General features: G+C 46.4%; 1 protein-coding gene across 6 annotated transcripts in view; it reads right to left on the bottom strand.

Annotated features, from left to right (window-relative positions):
- Positions 1-19,206, bottom strand: part of CCDC33 (coiled-coil domain containing 33) — a 178,209-nt gene that overhangs the window by 135,840 nt on the left and 23,163 nt on the right. For 2 of the 6 annotated variants that reach the window (XM_083398869.1, XM_083398870.1), the window contains exons 1-2: positions 10,117-10,422; positions 8,503-8,571 (exon numbers count right to left, since the gene is read on the bottom strand). The exons of 1 other annotated variant lie outside the window; for it this stretch is intronic. In XM_083398869.1, coding sequence (XP_083254995.1) covers positions 8,503-8,571; positions 10,117-10,167 — 120 coding nt within the window. In that variant the 5' untranslated portion in view covers positions 10,168-10,422. Of the gene's footprint in view, positions 1-8,502; positions 8,572-10,116; positions 10,423-19,206 lie in introns of those variants that run through there. 3 more of the 6 variants (XM_083398871.1, XM_083398872.1, XM_083398873.1) reach the window with 3 other exon arrangements.

The raw sequence follows: 19,206 nt of genomic DNA, 5'->3' as shown, positions 1-19,206 counted from the left end.
CTGAGGTTTCAAGCAACTGAGATACAGAAGCATTTCTGTCTCAGACCGTACAGGACATGGGTAGTAGCCATCCATAGCCCTCTCTTCCAAGATTTTGTCTAATCCTCTTTAAAAGTCATCCAATTAGGTGGCCATCACTGCCTCCGGTTGGAGTGACTTCCACAGTTTAACTGTGTGTCCTTTCTTTAAAGGTAAAGGACCCCTGACAGTTAAGTCCAGTCGCAAACGACTCTGGGGTTGCGGCACTCATCTTGCTTTACTGGCCGAGGGAGCCGACGTTTGTCCGCAGACAGTTTTTCTGGGTCACGTGGCCAGCATGACTAAGATGCTTCTGGCAAAACCGGAGCAGCACACAGAAACGCCGTTTACCTTCCCACCAGAGTGGTACCTATTTATCTACTTGCACTTTGACGTGCTTTCGAACTGCTAGGTTGGCAGGAGCAGGGACCGAGCAACGGGAGCTCACCCCGTCGTAGGGATTCGAACCGCTGACCTTCTGATCGGCAAGCCCTAGGCTCGGTGGCTTAGTCCTGAATCTTCCAACATTCAGCTTCATTGACTGTCTATGAGTTTTAGTGTTATGAGTATATAGTGCCCTGATATTTTATGAGATGGTGGCTTATATCTATATCATCCATCCACCCATCCATCCTTTTATAAATGAATAAAATGCGAAATTACTTGAATTTCTTGCCCAATCCCTACAGCCTGAGTAGGCGTGTATGAGATTGCAAGCCCTGCCCTCACTGCTCTCCTCCTTGGTGCTTGTTCCTTATTCCTTTGTAAATTCTTACCAGTTGCCTCATTCTTGAACAAAGCTTGCTGAGAACTCCAGTGAGTCACTACGGGAGGCCATCGGTTTCCAGGATGTTGTATCATCCGCACCAGCTGCCCCGTAACAACCATTATTCCAAGTTCTGTGATTAATAGCTATGTGGTTTTTTAAAAATGTCTGAGATCCTGTTTGTGTTGGAGGGTGGGGAATAAATAAAAGATCAAAAGAAAAATAGCAATTCCCAAAATTGAAATGTGCAGAGGAGTGCTATTGTGGGTATCGAAGTCAGAAATATTAAAGATGGACCAGTGGGGAGGGAGCTACAGAGAGACCTAAAATGAACAATTAACATTGCGACACTGTGGGCTCATCGACACGTCCCACCGCTTTCCCAAGGGAAAACCCACCATTTACCACTGAATCGGACCAAACGTCAATCGGTTTTTCTGCGGATTGATGTCTCTTTTGGTTCAGTGGTAAACAGTGTGCTTCCCCAGGGAAATCTGCAAGCCAAATGAAAAACTGCTCAGACCCGTGCCTGAAAAGCATGGAAGAAGCGGAAAATCTCCTGGAGCCAAGGACAAGTGGAAGTCTGGATGAGCCCTGGGAAAGAGCTGGTAAAGTCAATGCTCTATTTCGCAGGAGTCTGCAGGAGGAGGCTTTGCTACATTTCCTCCTAAGTCAGTGTTTCCCAAAGTGGGCGGAGGAATAACCTGCGGAAGGGGGCAGTAAGAGGCAAGGGGGCAGCAGTGGGGCACTGGAGGTGTAAATGACTATCAGGTTTTGAAAAGCTGGCATCGCTGGATCACACTCATCTACCTTCGTGAATTAGTTAAACTAAATAGTTTGAATTGGGTTTTAGAAAAATGTCCAAATTGGCAATATGTCCGGGAAAACCTGGATGTATGGCAAAGCGGTGGAAAAAGCAGCAGAAACAGCTTCAAAACCTTAAAATCACCATTTTGGGGGGTAAAGGGACCCCTGACCATTAGGTCCAGTTGTGGCCAACTCTGGGGTTGTGGCACTCATCTCGCTTTATTGGCCGAGGGAGCCGGCGTACAGCTTCCAGGTCATGTGGCCAGCATGACTAAGCTACTTCTGGCGAACCAGAGCAGCGCACGGAAACGCCGTTTACCTTCCCGCCAGAGCGGTACCTATTTATCTACTTACACTTTGTGCTTTTGAACTGCTAGGGTGGCAGGAGCAGGGACCGAGCAATGGGAGCTCACCCCGTCATGGGGATTCGAACCGTCGACCTTTAACCCACAGCGCCACCCGCATTTGAGGTTTCCCCAAAAAAGCTCAACAATTCTGGGGCCTTCCTTAAAAAGCCCAACAACGTTGCAGGTGTCGGGAATTTTACTTTTTGAAATATGGCCACCCTACCTAATTCTGAATAATATTTTTTATAGGATAGGGGGCTCTGGGGATGAACTTATGGAACCAAGAGGACGGGGGCCCCAAAAAGTTTGGGAACCGCTGTTCTAAGTGACACACAGTTGACCCAACTGAACTGCAGTGGTGACTATGTGGCTCTGAGCTCAGCTCATTATCTGGCAAAGCAACTCTGTAATCTATATCTATCTATCTATCATCTATCTATCTATCTATCTATCTATCTATCTATCTATCTATTTCTAAAATTATTTATATACTACCATCCAGTGCTTTTTTTCTAGAAAAATAGGGGCCTGTACTCATCATTAAGTTGTTACAGTAAGCGCATGTTTTAACAACAAAAAAGAGATGCCAGTATTGTGTACACTTGAGTACCCCCCCAAAAAAGCACTCCCACCACCTCATAAAACGCCAGAACATTCACCAGTGTGTTAGTAGCACCACATTCCCAAACTACAAAAAATGCTCCCTCCCAACATCTTCAAATAGATGTTAAATAACAATGGGGACAAAACTGTGCCTTGCAAATCCCCCCCCCACTCCCACCAAGGTTACTCTTGGGACTGGTCCAATGCTACTACCTAGTGAGCTTCATGGCTGAGTAGGGTTTTGAACCCAGGTCTCCCAAGTCACGGGACGCGGGTGGCGCCCTGGGTTAAACCACAGAGCCTAGGGCCTGCCGATCAGAAGGTTGGCGGTTCAAATCACCGTGACGGGGTGAGCTCCCGTTGCTCGGTCCCTGCTCCTGCCAACCTAGCAGTTTGAAGTGCAAGTAGATAAATAGGTACCGCTCTGGCGGGAAGGTAAACGGCGTTTCCGTGCTCTGCTCTGGTTCTCCAGAAGCGGCTTAGTCATGCTGGCCACATGACACGGAAGCTGTACGCCGGCTCCCTCAGCCAGCAAAGCGAGATGAGCGCCGCAACCCCAGAGTCGGCCACGACTGGACCTGATGGTCAGGGGTCCCTTTACCCTTTACCTCCCACTCTAACACTCTAGCACTGTCTAGCACTGACTCTCCAAAAGCCAGTGGGCATCTAATTGAAGCCGAATGTTAGAAGGTTCAAGGCAGACAAAAGAAAGTACTTTTTCGCACAACACATAATTCAGCTAGGGAACACCCTCCCACCGGAGGAAGCAATGACCACCGACTGAGATGGCTTTAAAAGAGGGCTAGAAAGATTCAGGGAGGAGGAGAGGGTTCTCAGCGGCTGCCGGCCAGGTTTGCTCTCCTCTGCCTCCACAGTCAAGGGCAGCAATGCTTCTGAATGGAAAGGATGGAGAGGGGAGCTCTTGTGGTTACCGTATTTTTCGCTCTATAAGACGCACCAGACCACAAGAAGCACCTAGTTTTTGGAGGAGGAAAACAAGAAAAAAAAATATTCTGAATCTCAGAAGCCAGAACAGCAAGAGGGATCACTGCACAGTGAAAGCAGCAATCCCTCTTGCTGTTCTGGCTTCTGGGACAGCTGCGCAGCCTGCATTCGCTCCATAAGACGCACACACATTTCCCCTTACTTTTTCGGAGGGAAAAAGGGAGTCTTATAGAGCAAAAAATACGGTATATGTTCAGCATGTAGGTTCCCCAAAGGCACTGGCGGAGGAAGAGGGGGCAGGGAGAGCGCACTGCCCCCGGCAGCGCAATCCTGGTGGGGTGCCATCGCGGCTGCCCCCTGCCCGCGCTGGGTGCCATGCCCCACACAGGTGGCACGCCACGCCCCAGCAGGCAGCATGCCACACCCCCAGGATGTGCAACAGCCACGCCCCCACCTCCTCTCCGCCCCCCGGTGCTGGAGCATGAAGCTCCCCCACTGCCCAAAAGGGCATCTGCTTGGCTACTGTGAGAACAGGATGATGACCTAGATGGGCCATTGGTCTGATCCAGCAGGCTGTTCTTATGTCCTTATGCTCCAGATAGTGCAAATAACAATAACAATAACAACAACAACAACAATAACAACAACAACAATAATTTTATTTATATCCCTCCCTCCCCAGCCGAAGCCGGGCTCAGAGCGGCTAACAACAATAAAAGTAACACAGCATTCTAAAATCAATATTCTAAAATCAATTCAAAATCAAATTAATGGCAACCACTGGGCCAGAGTTCTACGAGGATCTCCAAAGGAGGGGGTCAGACTGTGCCTTGGCCAAAGGCCTGGCGGAACAGCTCCGTCTTGCAGGCCCTGCGGAAAGATCTCAAGTCCCGCAGGGCCCTAGTCTCTTGTGACAGAACGTTCCACCAGATCGGGGCCATGGCCAAAAAAGCTCTGGCTCTGGTTGAGGCCATTCTAACCTCTCTGTGGCCCGGGACCTCCCAGATCTTTTTCTTTGAAGACCGTAAGGTCCTCCGTGGGACATACCAGGAGAGGCGGTCCCATAGGTCCGACGGTCCTAGGATGTATACATGGGCTTCCAACCGCCACAACAATTACAGAATTTGCACACCGATTGACGAAGGCCCTAGCCTAAGCTGGCTTGACATGGAGTATCCTGCTCCGTCTGCCATGAGCTGCTGTCTGAGCTCACTCTCCTTTTCCACATGCTGACATTACCCAGCGCCCCCCGCCCCTCACCTTGTCAGCCTTGCTTCCCGCACCTCCCCTCCCTCTCCCTCTCCCATGTCATCCTGGCAGCCAGTCTGGGCCTGTGCTATTCCCAGCGGGCCTCTTGAGGGCTGAGCAAAGAAAACGAGAGGTTAAGTGCAAAGCTCCCCTCTCCCGAATGCCGTAATCATCCTGTGATGGGAATCAAAGTGAAAGTAATCACAAGAGGCAACAGCCTGTGACTAACGGCTTTTTGGCTACGGATCTGGGCTGGCGGCAAGCAGAGACATCTCCCAGGGATGAATGGGAGCGTCGGGGCTATTGGCGTCTGCTAGCCACAGTGGCTCTGCTCTGGCTCCACAGCTGAAGGCAGTGATGGCTCCAAATGGGGATTGCAGGCGCTCACTTGCCTAGCCTCCGACATACCTCAGGTGCAAATACAGTGGTACCTCGGGTTAAGTACTTAATTTGTTCCGGAGGCCCGTTCTTAACCTGAAACTGTTCTTAACCGGAAGCACCACATTAGCTAATGGGGCCTCCCACTGCTGCCGCGCCGCCGGAGCACGATTTCTGTTCTCATCCTGAAGCAAAGTTCTTAACCTGAAGCACTATTTCTGGGTTAGCGGAGTCTGTAACCTGAAGCGTCTGTAACCTGAAGCGTATGTAACCCGAGGTACCACTGTAGGGACATTCTATTCCACATCAGTATCACTGCTTGAGCATTTCCTCCTGCTCAGGTACAAAAGTTATTACAGGAAACATGGGGAAACTACAGTATTTTAAGCACAGAAATCTTTGAATTCATGAATTGCATTTAAGGAAGGCTGGCCGGGGGGGGGGGGGAGAAAACCCAAAATCAATATATATGTGTGTTTGTGTGTGGAGACTATGCAAGGTCATCATGCATTTAGGAGTATTTTGGAAGCACGTTAACTTTGAACAACGTCTATCGTTGAGATTGTACAGGTGTGTGGTATGGGGTATTCCAATGTTTATTTAGGGATGCGGGTGGTGCTGTGGCTTAAACCACAGAGCCTAGGACTTGCTGATCAGAAGGTCAGCGGTTCAAATCCCCGCGACGGGGTGAGCTCCTGTTGCTCGGTCCCAGCTCCTCCCAACCTAGCAGTTCGAAAGCCCATCAGAGTGCAAGTAGATAAATAGGTACCACTCCGGCGGGAAGGTAAATGGCGTTTCCGTGCGCTGCTCTGGTTCGCCAGAAGTGGCTTAGTCATGCTGGCTGCAACCTCAGAGTCGTTCGTGACTGGACCGAACGGTCAGGGGTCCTTTACCTTTACCTTAATGTTTATTTTGGGGTCCAGGGTCTTTTGAGTTCTGGAATACATAAACTCCCCCACTTTTTAAGTATTTCAAACTTCAGAGAAAATCAGGAATGTGTAAGCAACTTCAGCATCCTGGTGCTGTGGTGAATTCTGGATGGATCAGTTACAAAGATCCCGCCCCCTCACACAAGCCCCCGTCCCCGTCCCTAGCTGCCCCAGGACTCCCCTTCTTGGAATAGATCAATGCCTTTTTTCTCATCCCTGTGAGAAGCCAGGCAGGAAAGGGGTTTGGATGACTTTTGCTCAGGAGGACTCCTCCCCATCTCCCTGAATCCCCTTCCTCTCTAGGAATCTATTCCCGTTCATTTTAAGCCATAGAAAGAGCCAAGCTGCAGGATCAGATCTCTCTGCATCTCTCTCAAAGCAGGAGCCAAATAAGAAACGCCCAACCACCCCACACACTAAGGAACAACAGTTCAGTAACACTTCAGGTTCCCAAATGAAACTGGCAATGAAAGACACCAGAGACCAGGGAGAAGAGTCAATGGAAGAAGATTGGAAAAAATTTAAAGTATATTTACAGAAATATTGCAAAAATAATGAATGCTAGAAGTATATTGCAATGAAGTTACATGGTTTTAGCAGAAGGGTTATTTAAGAATTTGAATATTAAGTGCTAATGTGTTAAATTGGAAAATTGAAAGTTAAATTGTGTTAAGATAAATTATAGAACAAAAATTGAAGAAGAGGGAAAGGATTTGTCGAATTAGATAATTTGAACTAGAATACAAAAATGGGAGGTGCGAGGAAGTCGAGGAAATAAGCTAATGAAAGATTTGGATATAAAAATTTGGATGTGTGTCTTTGCTTTCTTTTTATTCTTTTTCTTATGTTGTATTGTTGTATTGTTTTCTTTTTTCTTTTTGTTGTCAATGTACAGTTTGTTGAATTCATGTTTTTTTTTCCCTCATTTTTTTCCCCTTTATAATTATAAAATACCTAATAAAATTTTTATTAAAAAAAAAAAAGAAAGACAAGACAGCTATGCGAAGCAACCAAGCAGGGACCTAAGATGTCTGGGGGGCAAAGCAGACCCTCCCCGTTGTGCACAATGTTGCTGAGCGGCTTGTAAGAGCCTGCAAATGAGAACCCAAAGTAGGTTGCTGCTTCTCTTTTTCCCTGGCCAGAAGATGGAAGGAGCAATGAATGAAAACATGGAGAAAGATTTGAGGGTGGTTTGGAGGGGAGCAGTGGCTGGCATTTGGGAACTGGGACTCTGCATGATAAAGGGCTCCAATACTTGGGCCACCTCATGAGAAGAGAAGACTCCCCGGAAAAGACCCTGATGTTGGTAAAGATGGAGGGCACAAGGAGAAGGGGACAATAGAGGACAAGATGGTTGGACAATGTTCTCAAAGCTACCAACATGAGTTTGACCAAACTGCGGGAGGCAGTGGAAGACAGGAGTGCCTGGTCCATGGGGTCACAAAGAGTCGGACACGACTAAACGACTAAACAACAACAAGGGTTTTTGTGACGGTCCCGTCATCTTCAGGACAGTTGGAGCCTATGCATCTGGTTGGCTACTGTGAGAACATGAGGCTAGATTGATGAGCCCTTGACCTGATCCAGCGGGCTGCTTTGATGGCAGAGGGCTTTTCTGTTCAAATGCTACTTGTGGGCTTCCCACAGGCATCTGGTCAATTACTTTGGGAGCAGGGTGCTGGATTAAATGGGCCACTGGCCTGATCCAGCAGTTCCTCTGATGTTCTTAGCTTCAACGCAGCAGTGCCATGACAGCCCTCCACTCCTAGGGCTGTTCCAGAAGGCCAGCTTATTGAGTGCCCGTCCTCATTTGCTTACGCAGAGGTTAGACTGTGCTCGGTCTTTATGGAGCATTTGTTCTGGTCTCTTTACAAGGATGCAACAGTGTTTAAAACCCTCAATGACCCAGGCCCCAAATGCATACCTGAAAGCAGGCATGGTCACAGTTCAAGAAGAAGAGTTTGGATTTGATATCCTGCTTTATCACTACCCGAAGGAGTCCCAAAGCAGCTAACATTCTCCTTTCCCTTCCTCCCCCACAACAAACACTCTGTGAGGTGAGTGGGGCTGAGAGACTTCAAGGAAGTGTGACTGGCCCAAGGTCACCCAGCAGCTGCATGTAGAGGAGCGGGGAAGCGAACCCGGTTCACCAGATTACGAGTCCACTGCTCTTAACCACTACACCACACTGGCTCACAAGCACAAATTCCAGCTGATAAGAAGCACTCGAGGAAGTCAGAGAGCAGGGACAGAGTGTGGCTTGGTCAGGGGAGAGGGACACCTGTCTTGGGAAAAGCCAAAGGCCAGATAGAGAGCCTGGCGGGGGGGGGGGGCATATGTGGCCCACAGGGCTGGACTTCTCTACACCAGGCACATATGACTTACCATAGACTACTATAAGCTCTGCCAGGGGGTACTCAACACTTCATTTCTAAGCTTGCATCCAACAACTTGCACCTACCTTCTTTGTTCCCCAGGAAAGGAAACTGAATGGGTTTCGTATGCGGGATTTGCTGCTCTCTCCTTTTATCTAAAGACCCAAAATTCAAAAACCAAGAGAAACAGAAAGAAATTCTCAGTTTCACAAATGGGTACTGGCCTTACTCTGCCCAGTTCACACCAAGCAGTGAATGAAGGGGGGGGCTGTGGCCCTCCAAATATCCGTTGGACTCCAACTCCCCTCAACAAGACCAGTGGTCAGAGATGATGGGAGAGGATCACATCTCTCTCAGAGTCTCTGGCCATGCAGGCCGGGGCTGATGGGGTTTGGAGTCCAACAACATCTGAAAGGTCAGAGGTTATATAGCCAATATAACTGTGAGGGAAGTTCCTGGCCTGGGCTTGGAGTGTAGAAGACTTACTGAGCGTTAAGCACCTGGAGACATCAGCAAGGGAGTTACTCAATGCAACAAGACAGGGGCCAGCCATATAGTTGCATATAGCTTCCATTAGAAAAGTGTGGTTCAGCAAAGGTTGTCAATCCACTGTTCCAGTGATTGGGCAAGGATATAAAATTCCTTTTCTCTGCCATGTCTTCCTCAACCTGATGCCCCCTAGATGTTTTGTTCTATTACAGGGGTAGGCAACCTAAGGCCCGTGGGCCAGATGCGGTCCAATCACCTTCTCAACCCGGCCCGTGGACGGTCGGGGAATCAGCGTGAATGCCCTAATAATAGCCCAATTTCATGCTGTAAATCTCTTTGAGAGCTTTTTCAAGTGCATAAATCAGCGTGAATCTACATGAGTAGAATGTGTCCTTTTGTTTAAAATGCATCTCTGGGTTATTTGTGGAGCCTGCCTGGTGTTTTTACATGAGTAGAATGTGTGCTTTTATTTAAAATGCATCTCTGGGTTATTTGTGGGGCATAGGAATTTGTTCATTTTTTCCTTCAAAATATAGTCTGGCCCACCACATGGTCTGTGGACGGTGGACAGGCCCATGGCTGAAAAAGGTTGCTGACCCCTGGTCTACTACTTCCATCATCCCAAATGTTTGCCCATGGTGACTGGAGCTATTTGGGAGTTGTAGTTCAGCAAGCAAGCTGAGAAAAGCTGCTTTGAGGCTAAAACGAGGCAGTGAATGCTATCTAATAGCTGCTTCTGGGCTTTTAGCCACAGCAGGGGGTTACCCAAAAGAAGACAGAGGCCTTCTACTGTGGGAGAAGATGTGATAGCTTTCCCTAACCTGATGCCCTGCAGATGTCTCATCACACTTAACTCTGCAGCTATTACAGTGACCATTTATAGCTACCTGAAAAGTGGTGCTCCTTTTGTTGTTTATTTTGAACTTTGAATTCTGGAGGTTAGGGGCAGGGATGCAGCGTACCACATAATCAAATTGTAAACTGAGCAGTGAATTGAACTGGAACAGAAATAGTTCTTTTTTGGAGGGGTGAACTGGAACTAGAACTTAGTCCTTTTCAAAATGAACTATTCAAGCAGTGCATCAGTAATACTGCTAACTTTGTGGATTTTTTTAACCTACACTTTTTTTTTTTTTTGCATACTAGAGATGTTATCCCAGGGTATGTTTTTCTGTGTTTGGGAAGAGGGCAGTGAATGTTCAGCAACTCACCTCCTGAGCAGGAGGTTCCTCTTCAGGATCATCATTCTCTACTTGAGACATTTTTTGTTTCTTGTTTAGGAGTTCTTTATCTACAGTCTTAGGGCACTGCTATGTCAGAATGAAGCCTGACTCCAAGGATCATTACGGTTGCTTTCCTTTCTTTAAAACAGAAGGCATACTCCATCCTAGCTTCAAAGGAGCCTCTGTAAAGGTCAGTCCAAGGAGAACTTTGCTGAAAGTCATCAGTGAGGCGACCCCCAGAACGGCATCTTCCTGGTGTGGATTCCACCACAACTGTCTGCTTATGACATCAGCAGCATCACAGTTCTGCGGCCTTCTTTTTTAAGGATATAGATCGATTCGGAATTTTTATGCACTTGAACAAAGCTCTCAAAGAGATTTACAGCATGAAATTGGGCTATTATTAGGGCATTCTCATTAGGACATCCTAGGGTATCTCAGTGCTAAAGATTTCATCTTCAAGGGCTGCTCCTGCTCTCCCACTCCACCCCTACAAAGGGCAGGGGATAAGTTTTGCTCCAAAATAGGTTGGAGCTAAACTAAGCTGGTTGTACATTGTTCCCATTGAAACCAATGGGACTCAAGTCACAGCTAACATTGATCAGTGATTCCTTTGGGACCTGACCTGACTTTGTATGGATTCAATTTGCTGCCTTCAAACACAGCGCTTTGCTCAAGTTGAAAGTTCTTCCTGGGTTATTTTCGGTTGATTTTGTGTGTGTGTGTGTGTGTGTGTGTGTGTTTCTGGCCAGGGCTGTGCATGGGCCTGCCAATCTGATTCGGGGCCTGATCCAACCAGAGGGGAAGGCTACCTGTGCCCACTCTCCTTGCCCCGCTTTTGACAGTTCCAGAACACTCTGGGTGGACCCAATCTTTAAAAAATATATATATATTTATTTATTAAAGTTTAATAGTTACAGAAAAAGAGAAAGTAAAAAAGAAAAAAAAACCAACAAAAAAATTAACAAGCAATACATCAAAAATAAGAAAAAACCCCAAAAAACAATACATCAAAACAACAAGAAAAACAAAACAAATTTAAAAACACATCCAATATTTTCATATCTTTACCTTTCATTTACTAGTTTCCTCGATTTCCTCACACCTCCCTTTTTTGTATTCTAGTTCAATTAGCTATTTCAGCAAATCCATCTTTCTCAATTTTTTGTTCTAAAATTTATCTTAACACAATCTAACTTTAAATTTTCCACTTTAACCCCTTAACAATCAGTTTTTACTTAATTCTTTATAACATTTCTACTAAAACCATATAACTTCACTCCAGCATTCTTCTAACATTCATTAGGGGTGGACACAATCTGATCCAAGGCAATCTAAACCTCTCTCAACCCAATGCAGCTGAATCCTGGATCAACCCAAGTCAGGATCTGGGATTTGGACAGATTCCTGCATCAATTTGGGATGTCTAATTCTGACAGGGTGCCAAAACTCCCTCGTTCAACATAGTACAAGGGTCAGCAAACTAAGGCCCACAGGCTGGATCAGGCCCAATTGCCTTCTAAATCCGGCGCACCGATGGTCCAGGAATTGCTGCGTGGATTGCCAGCGCGCACGTTCTTTCCCTCTCCCCCACACGGCAGTGGCGCCGGCGCCTCCTCCCTCCCTCCTCCTGGCTTCTCCCTGCCCTGCCTAGAGGAGGAAGGGGCTGGCTTTGTTGCTGCCAGCCCCTCTCCGGAGCCCTTTCATGTGCCGCTCATGGTCCTGCCGCCTCCAGCCCCTGCCGCTCGCAAGACACAGGAGCTGCGGTTGGCTGAGCGTCCCTCTTGAGCAGCCGTCATTTAAAGCAGCCCCTCTCTGGAGCCCTTTCGTGGGCTGCTCATCATCCTTCCACCATCGTTCTTTTTTCTCTCTCCCCAAAATATAGTCCAGCCCCCCCCCCCAAGGTCTGAGGGACAGTGGACCGGCCCCATGCTGAAAAAGTTTGAGGACCGCTGACATAGTGGATTTCTAAGTGAACATACAAAAATGACTTTTAAATGTTTTTAGAATGCTTTCTTGTGTTTTATATTGTTGAAATGCTTGCCACCCAGGGCTACTTTGGGATGTCAGATAATGATAGGAATCCTGCAGGATCAGGCCCAAAGCCTTGTCTGTTTCCTCCCGTGATCAACCAGACGCCTGCCAGAAGCTCACCAGCATAAAGGCAACAGATCTCTCCTGCTGTCGCTCACCACAAACTGGAATTCAGAGCCTAGTGGCACCATCAGATCCATCAGATCAGGACTCTGAAGCAGACCTTCAGGGCCCCATTCATCAGAGGGCCCCAAATGAAGTAGCACTGGTTTATCACATTGCGAGGTGTTGCTACCTAAACCACAATGGGAGGCGCCACCCACTGGTGTGGGGAGGTGGGATTACCTGGGGGTTGCTAAGAGGCAAGGGGGCGACAGGAGTCACTGGAGGTGTCAGTGACTATCAAGCTTTGAAAAGCCGATCGCAAAGTATTGGAAGACACAAGAACTACCCACCCGGGAAGAATGGCAGATGAAGCTGATGGACTATATGGAAATGGCGGAAATGACTGGCAGAATCCGAGACCAGGGAGAAGAGTCGATGGAAGAAGATTGGAAAAAATTTAAAGTATACTTACAGAAACACTGCAAAATTAATGAATGTTAGAAGAATACTGGAATGAAGTTATATGGTTTTAGCAGAAATGTTATAAAGAATTAAGTAAAAACTGATTGTTAATGGGCTAAAGTGGAAAATTTAAAGTTAGATTGTGTTAAGATAAGTTACAGAACAAAAATTGAAGGATTTGCTGAATTAGCTAATTTGAACTAGAATACAAAAAAGGGAGGTGTGAGGAAGTCGAGGAAATAAGTAAATGAAAGATAAAGTTATGGAAATTGGATTTGTTTTTAAATGTTTTTGTTTTTCTTATTGTTTTGTTTTGATGCATTGTTATTTTTTCTTTTTCTTTTTATTTTTGATGTATTGTTTGTTAATTTTTTATTGTTTTTTCTGTTTTTCATACTTTCTTTTTGTAACTATAAAACTTCTAATAAATATTATAAAAAAAGAAAAGAAAAGCCGGCATCATCCATTTTGCTGAATTCGTTAAACTTAATAGTTTTAATGAAGAAATGTCCAATTAATTGTCACTGTTTTGAAATTTAAGGCCTTATTGTTATCTTCCTTATTGGGCCATGCACTGCTGTTCTGAATACTGCCATTCATAGGGTAAGGTAGGGGGTACTGTGGATGAGTTCGTGGAACCAAGGAGGCACCCCCAATATTGGGAAACCACTGAGTGCCAGTCCTCATACGACCATGAAGACCAGACTCTAAAATGAGACCGTCAGGTGTCCTTCTGGCTTGTCGAATTAAAACTTCCGAAACTGGTGTACTAACAGTGTTCAACAATGAATCCCTCCTATTTCCCTTCCTCCCCCAACACGCACGCATGTATGGGCTTCTTGAAATAGGTGATTCTCCCTCCCCTCCCCTGGTCATTCCACCGTCAACCCCTTTGCTTAACATACTCAAAGCAGGGAGCAGTTACACTTCCCAGAGCCCCACAGTGACATTGAAGATTTCCCCGCATGAGATTTATGAGCAGTTGTTGGAACATGCCATCTTTATCTCTCTCCTGAGATCTCATAAAATAATAGTGGGCTCGGTGGTATGAAGATGAACTGATCACCGGCGTAAGCTTTCCCTAACTCAATAGTTCCCTGGGCGCCCTTAAAACCAGATGGAGACCTCAGGATGCAGGCTAACGACGGCAGAGTAAATGAGGAAAGAGCCCATTTGTGACAGGGAAGGATGAGAGCAGCTCCAGAAAATGGAGGAATATTGCTTTACACTTTCTCTGTCTGCCAGCGAAATACATGTCAGTCGCAGTGAAAGGGAGTGAGGCTCCCAGGCTGGGAGAGGAGCAATGTGGACGTCCAATGAAGCTGAATGCTGGAAGATTCAGGACATAAGGGCTCCTTCACACACACTGCATGGCTAAACTGTGGAACTCCCTCCCACAGGAGGCCGTGATGGCTGCCAAGAGGATTTTAAAAGAGGATTAGACAAATTCCTGGAGCAGACGGTTGTCTGTGAGTACTGGCAACGACGGCTCTGCTCTGCCTCCAGAGTTGCTTCCGAATACCAGCTTCTGGAAACTACAGGAGGAGAGAGGGATCCGGTGCTTGGATCCTGCTTTCTGGCTTCCCACTTTGAGAACAGGATACTGGACTGGGTGGACCATGGGCCCCATCCATCAGGCTCTTCTTATGCTCTTACTGAAGAGGATTATTGTGCTTGAATCCTGCTTGCAGTTTTCCCACTGAGGCAGCTGCTTGGCCACTGTAAGAATAGGAAGCTGGACTAGATTAGCCACTGGCCTGATCCAGGCCACCTCAGGCTACCTTCTTCTGATCCTCAAAAGTTGCCACTTTCAAGGCTTTGCTTCTTTGGCCTGTTTGTGAATGTTGTGGAATACAAAGGTCAGTTCCGCACCGGAAGACCCGTCTTGCCTTTGTCCTCCTTTGCCCCATCCGATTAATGATTGATGCATCTGATAATGAGCAGCGATAAGAAGAGAACAGGGATGGGCAACTTGGGATCTGGCTTCACAACCCATTAGGCAGAGGGACAAGGGTTAAACAGCATCATTACAGACCATAACAGCAGTGTAACAAGAGAGTGCAAAGATTTCATTAGCAAATGGGACAGTCCTGGGAGCAGAGAGAAGATATGGGAGGCTGATAACAATTTCTAAGAACTCGTGTGCTGAGGAGAACAGGGATGGATGATAAGATATTCACCTCAACACTTACTATTTTGCATTTACCAAGAAACTACATGATAGAGGACATTACAGTGCGGTATATTTGCTGGCTGCCATTAACAGGTTTAAACACAAAGAAGTAAAACAAACAGTCAAAGAAAAACAGATTGGGGACTTTTGTATCATAATCAGGAAGTAGTATTAATTTCACTTAGTGTTCCTATTTGTCATTTACTGATAATAATGACTTATGTAAAAAACGTACCCCTGCCCGTACGGGCCAGTCTTGACAGACTCTAGGGTTGTGCGCCCATCTCACTCAAGAGGCCGGGGGCCAGCGCTGTCCGGAGACACTTCCGGGTCACGTGGCCAGCATGACATCGCTGCTCTGGTGAGCCAGAGCCGCACACGGAAACGCCGTTTACCTTCCCGCTAGTAAGCGGTCCCTATTTATCTACTTGCACCCGGGAGTGCTTTCGAACTGCTAGGTTGGCGGGCGCTGGGACTGAACAATGGGAGCGCACCCCGCTGCGGGGATTCGAACCGCCGACCTTTCGATCGGCAAGCCCTAGGCGCTGAGGCTTTTACCCACAGCGCCACCCGCGTCCCTTAATGACTTATGTATAAAGCACTTAATCTCCCCACCCCCAGAGGTCATACAAACCAGAAGATCCCTATAAGCATCTTTGTCAATGTCAAGATGAGAGACTCCAAAATAGGCTCAGGACTGCTTGAGAGCAAGAGTTCCAGGACCATGGACAGCTGAGAGCAAGAGGGAGTGTGGGGCCTCAGGACTGGTCTGTTCTACCTGCTGCAGCCTTGCAGTCTGGCCTGGAGAACCCTGTGGTTTCCAGCAACTGATAGAAACATTGGTGCCTCCAACTGTGGAAGCAGAGCTGAGCCATCGTGGTTGGTAGCCATGACTAGGATAAGGCAGCTTCCTATGTTCCTATGTACATTCCTGGGATCTCAAGAGACTTGGGGTGAAATCCAGTGGTGGTACTGGATGTGGAGTCATGGGGGTGGCGGAAGGGGCATGAACACACACAAGCCCCTTTCCAACATCCTCATGTGTACTTCCCCATGTTGGTAGCAAAATATTGTGCCACCATTTCACTACAGTGAAAGGTAAAGGTAAAGGACCCCTGACAGTTAAGTCCAGTTGCGAACAACTCTGGGGTTGCGCTGCTCATCTCGCTTTACTGGCCGAGGGAGCCGACGTTTGTCCGCACACAGTTTTTCCAGGTCATGTGGCCAGCATGACTAAGTCGCTTCTGGCGAACCAGAGCAGCGCACAAAGACGCTGTTTACCTTCCAGCTGGAGCAGTACCTATTTATCTACTTGCACTTTGATATGCTTTTGAACTGCTAGGTTGGCAGAAGCTGGGACCGAGCAACGGGAGCTCACCCCATCGGGGGGATTCGAACCGCCAACCTTCTGATTGGCAAGCCCTAGGCTCTGTGATTTAGACCACAGCGCCACCCGCGTCCCTTTTGCTACAGTAGCTGATTTTAATATGCTCAACAAGGATGCTTATCCCAGATTTCTCACAGTCTCCTATTTGTTTGTTCCCGACAATCTCCACATCAGCAAAATTAGCATTTGCCTCACATTTCCCACTAAAAAAAAAAAGCAACTTTGGTCTACAGGGATATTTGGTTCGATTTTGCAAAGCTCTCCTTTGTGGTGACCCCCCTCCTCCTCCTCCACCTCCTCCTCCTCTCCATTTCCATGATCCGTCCATCTCTGCTCTCTGGAGTAACCCAAGCCATATAAATAATCTGATTTGAGGCTATGAAATCTTATTTGAAGGTCTATTAATGCATAGCTGGGATGACACAGGCCCCAGCCTGTCTCCGCCGACTGAAACATGGGAAGCAATTTCACCTGGGAAAATCCATCTCGCAGAACAGGCCAAGAAAGGAGGTGTGGAAGAATCAGGAAGCAATTATATTTAGGATGGAGATTAAGACAATGCCTGTGCCATCCTTTGTTCCCTGACCTCCATCTCCCATCTTCAGGGAGCGGGGCTGGACCACTGAGCTAAGCAAAACAGACGCCAAGGATTAGGCCCTTAAAATATGACTGCAAGGCACTTCCTCAAAGAAAATAATTAGCAGGCTGACATGCTCATTCCCCCTTTTCTGTTGCCTGACCCAAGGAAACGAAATTTTAATCAATGTTGTTTTAAATAACACATAAATAAAACATCCATGCCTCTTATCCATGCAGGCTCAGACAAGAGAAGTGACAGTAGAATGATGATTAACGCCATATAATTAGGCCCCGTGTCGGTGAAGACCTTGAGGCGAGGAGCCAGGACTATTTAACGCAGATTAGTTACCCTTAATGGACTTTAACCATATTTTTTGTACTGGAGATCAAGGTGGTTAAAGGCTGATACAAGGATGCCCATCTATAGCGAACATCCAAAGCTGTGCTGCAGTTTAGATATTTATCATTTGCACTTTTAAAAAGTATATCAAGATATATATTAAAGGATGTCACATAGAGGAGGGAGAAAGGTTGTTTTCTGCTGCTCCAGAGAAGCAGACATGGAGCAATGGATCCAAACTACAAGAAAGAAGATTCCACCTAAACATTAGGAAGAACTTCCTGACAGTAAGAGCTGTTCGACAGTGGAATTTGCTGCCAAGGAGTGTGGTGGAGTCTCCTTCTTTGGAGGTCTTTAAGCAGAGGCTTGACAACCATATGTCAGGAGTGCTCTGATGGTGTTTCCTGCTTGGCAGGGGGTTGGACTCAATGGCCCTTGTGGTCTCTTCCAACTCTATGATTCTATGATTCTAAGAAGGCTTGAAACATACAAAATATAATACAATCAGTATTTAAAATATCCAGAAAACAGAATGCAACATCAGTGGATACTATTCATATTGTGAAGGCCTATGTAAAAGAAGGTCAAAGAACTGTATAAGTGGTAGGGATCCTGAGGGTCATCTAGTCCAACCCCCTGCAATGCAGGAATCCCAGCTGAAGAATCCCTGACCATCCAACCTCTGCCTAAAAACCTCCAAGGAAGGAGAGTCCACCGCCTTCTGAGATTGTCTGTTCCACTGTCAAACAGTTCTTCCCTTCAGAAAATTCTTCCTGATATTTAGACACAATCTCCTTTCTCGCAACTTGAAGCCATTGGTTCAGGTCCCTCCCTCCAGAGCAGGAGAAAACAAGCTTGCTCCATCTTCTGTGTGACAGCCCTTTAGAGATTTGAAGGCAGCTATCGTAACTCCTCTCAGTCTCCTCCTATCCAGGTTAAACATATCCAGCTCCCTCTCACTTTTCTTTCTTTTGGAATCCTCTGCATTTGTGCCTTCAACATTTCACCTTTAAGAAATTCCCATCTGGAGGGGGTGCAAGGAGTCCTCGCAGCGGCAGCGGGAGCCCTTGTATAGCACGCGCCATGGCAGGACAGGCATTTTGAAAATTTATTCCCCTCTTCGACCGCGTATTGGTGGAAAGGTGTGCAGCTGAGACAGTAACTAAAGGAGGCATTGTGATTCCAGAAAAATCACAAGGAAAAGTGTTACAAGCCACTGGTGTGGCAGCTGGAATAGGCTCTAAGAGCAAGGAGGGACGACACTCATCCAGTTAGTGTAAAAGCTGGTGAGAAGGTTCTACTACAACTTTGAATATGGAGTATGGGCAAATTTGCTGAGATGGGATCAAGGAGCTGCTAAGAAGGAAGCCCTTTGGGACTTAATTTTTGGCACTAAAAGAAACTTGCAGACAGGACGGGGAGAAGAGTTAAGAGCCTCAGATAGAAGAGCACCAGGTTGATGAACTATACGGAACTGATAGAAAAGACTGACAAAATCCGAGACCAGGGAAAGAGACGGTGGAAGAAGATTGGAATTTTTTAAAATATTACTTAGAGTAATATAGTATAATTAAGGAATATTGGGAGAGATGTGGAATGAACTTATATGACTTTAGTAGAAATATGATAAGGATTTAAGACTTAAGATTTTAGGATTTAAGGATTTAAGATTTAAGGGGTTTTTTATTTTTTAGATTGAAGTATAGATAAATTTTAAGATTTTGATGGGAAGATAAGGTTAAAATGGATTAAGATAATTAAACGATAGTAAGCAGTGAAAGATGGAAAGAATTTGCTGACTTAATTATTAACTGGAATACAAAAAAGAGAGGTGGGAGGAGGTCGAGGAAATAAGTCATTGAAGGATAGAGTTGTGAAAAAAGGAAGTGTTTTTAAATGTTTTTGTTTTTTCTCTAGTGGGGTGGAGGTGTTGTTTTATTTTTTGCTTTTTTGATGTATTTTTTAAATTTTTCTTTATTTTTTTTCTCTCTATTTTAT

Source organism: Podarcis tiliguerta (genome assembly GCF_965153285.1).
Source record: "Podarcis tiliguerta genome assembly, chromosome: 9".
NCBI lineage: Eukaryota > Metazoa > Chordata > Lepidosauria > Squamata > Lacertidae > Podarcis > Podarcis tiliguerta.
Note: the sequence above shows the minus strand (reverse complement) of the source record. Positions and strands in the feature narration are given on the sequence as shown.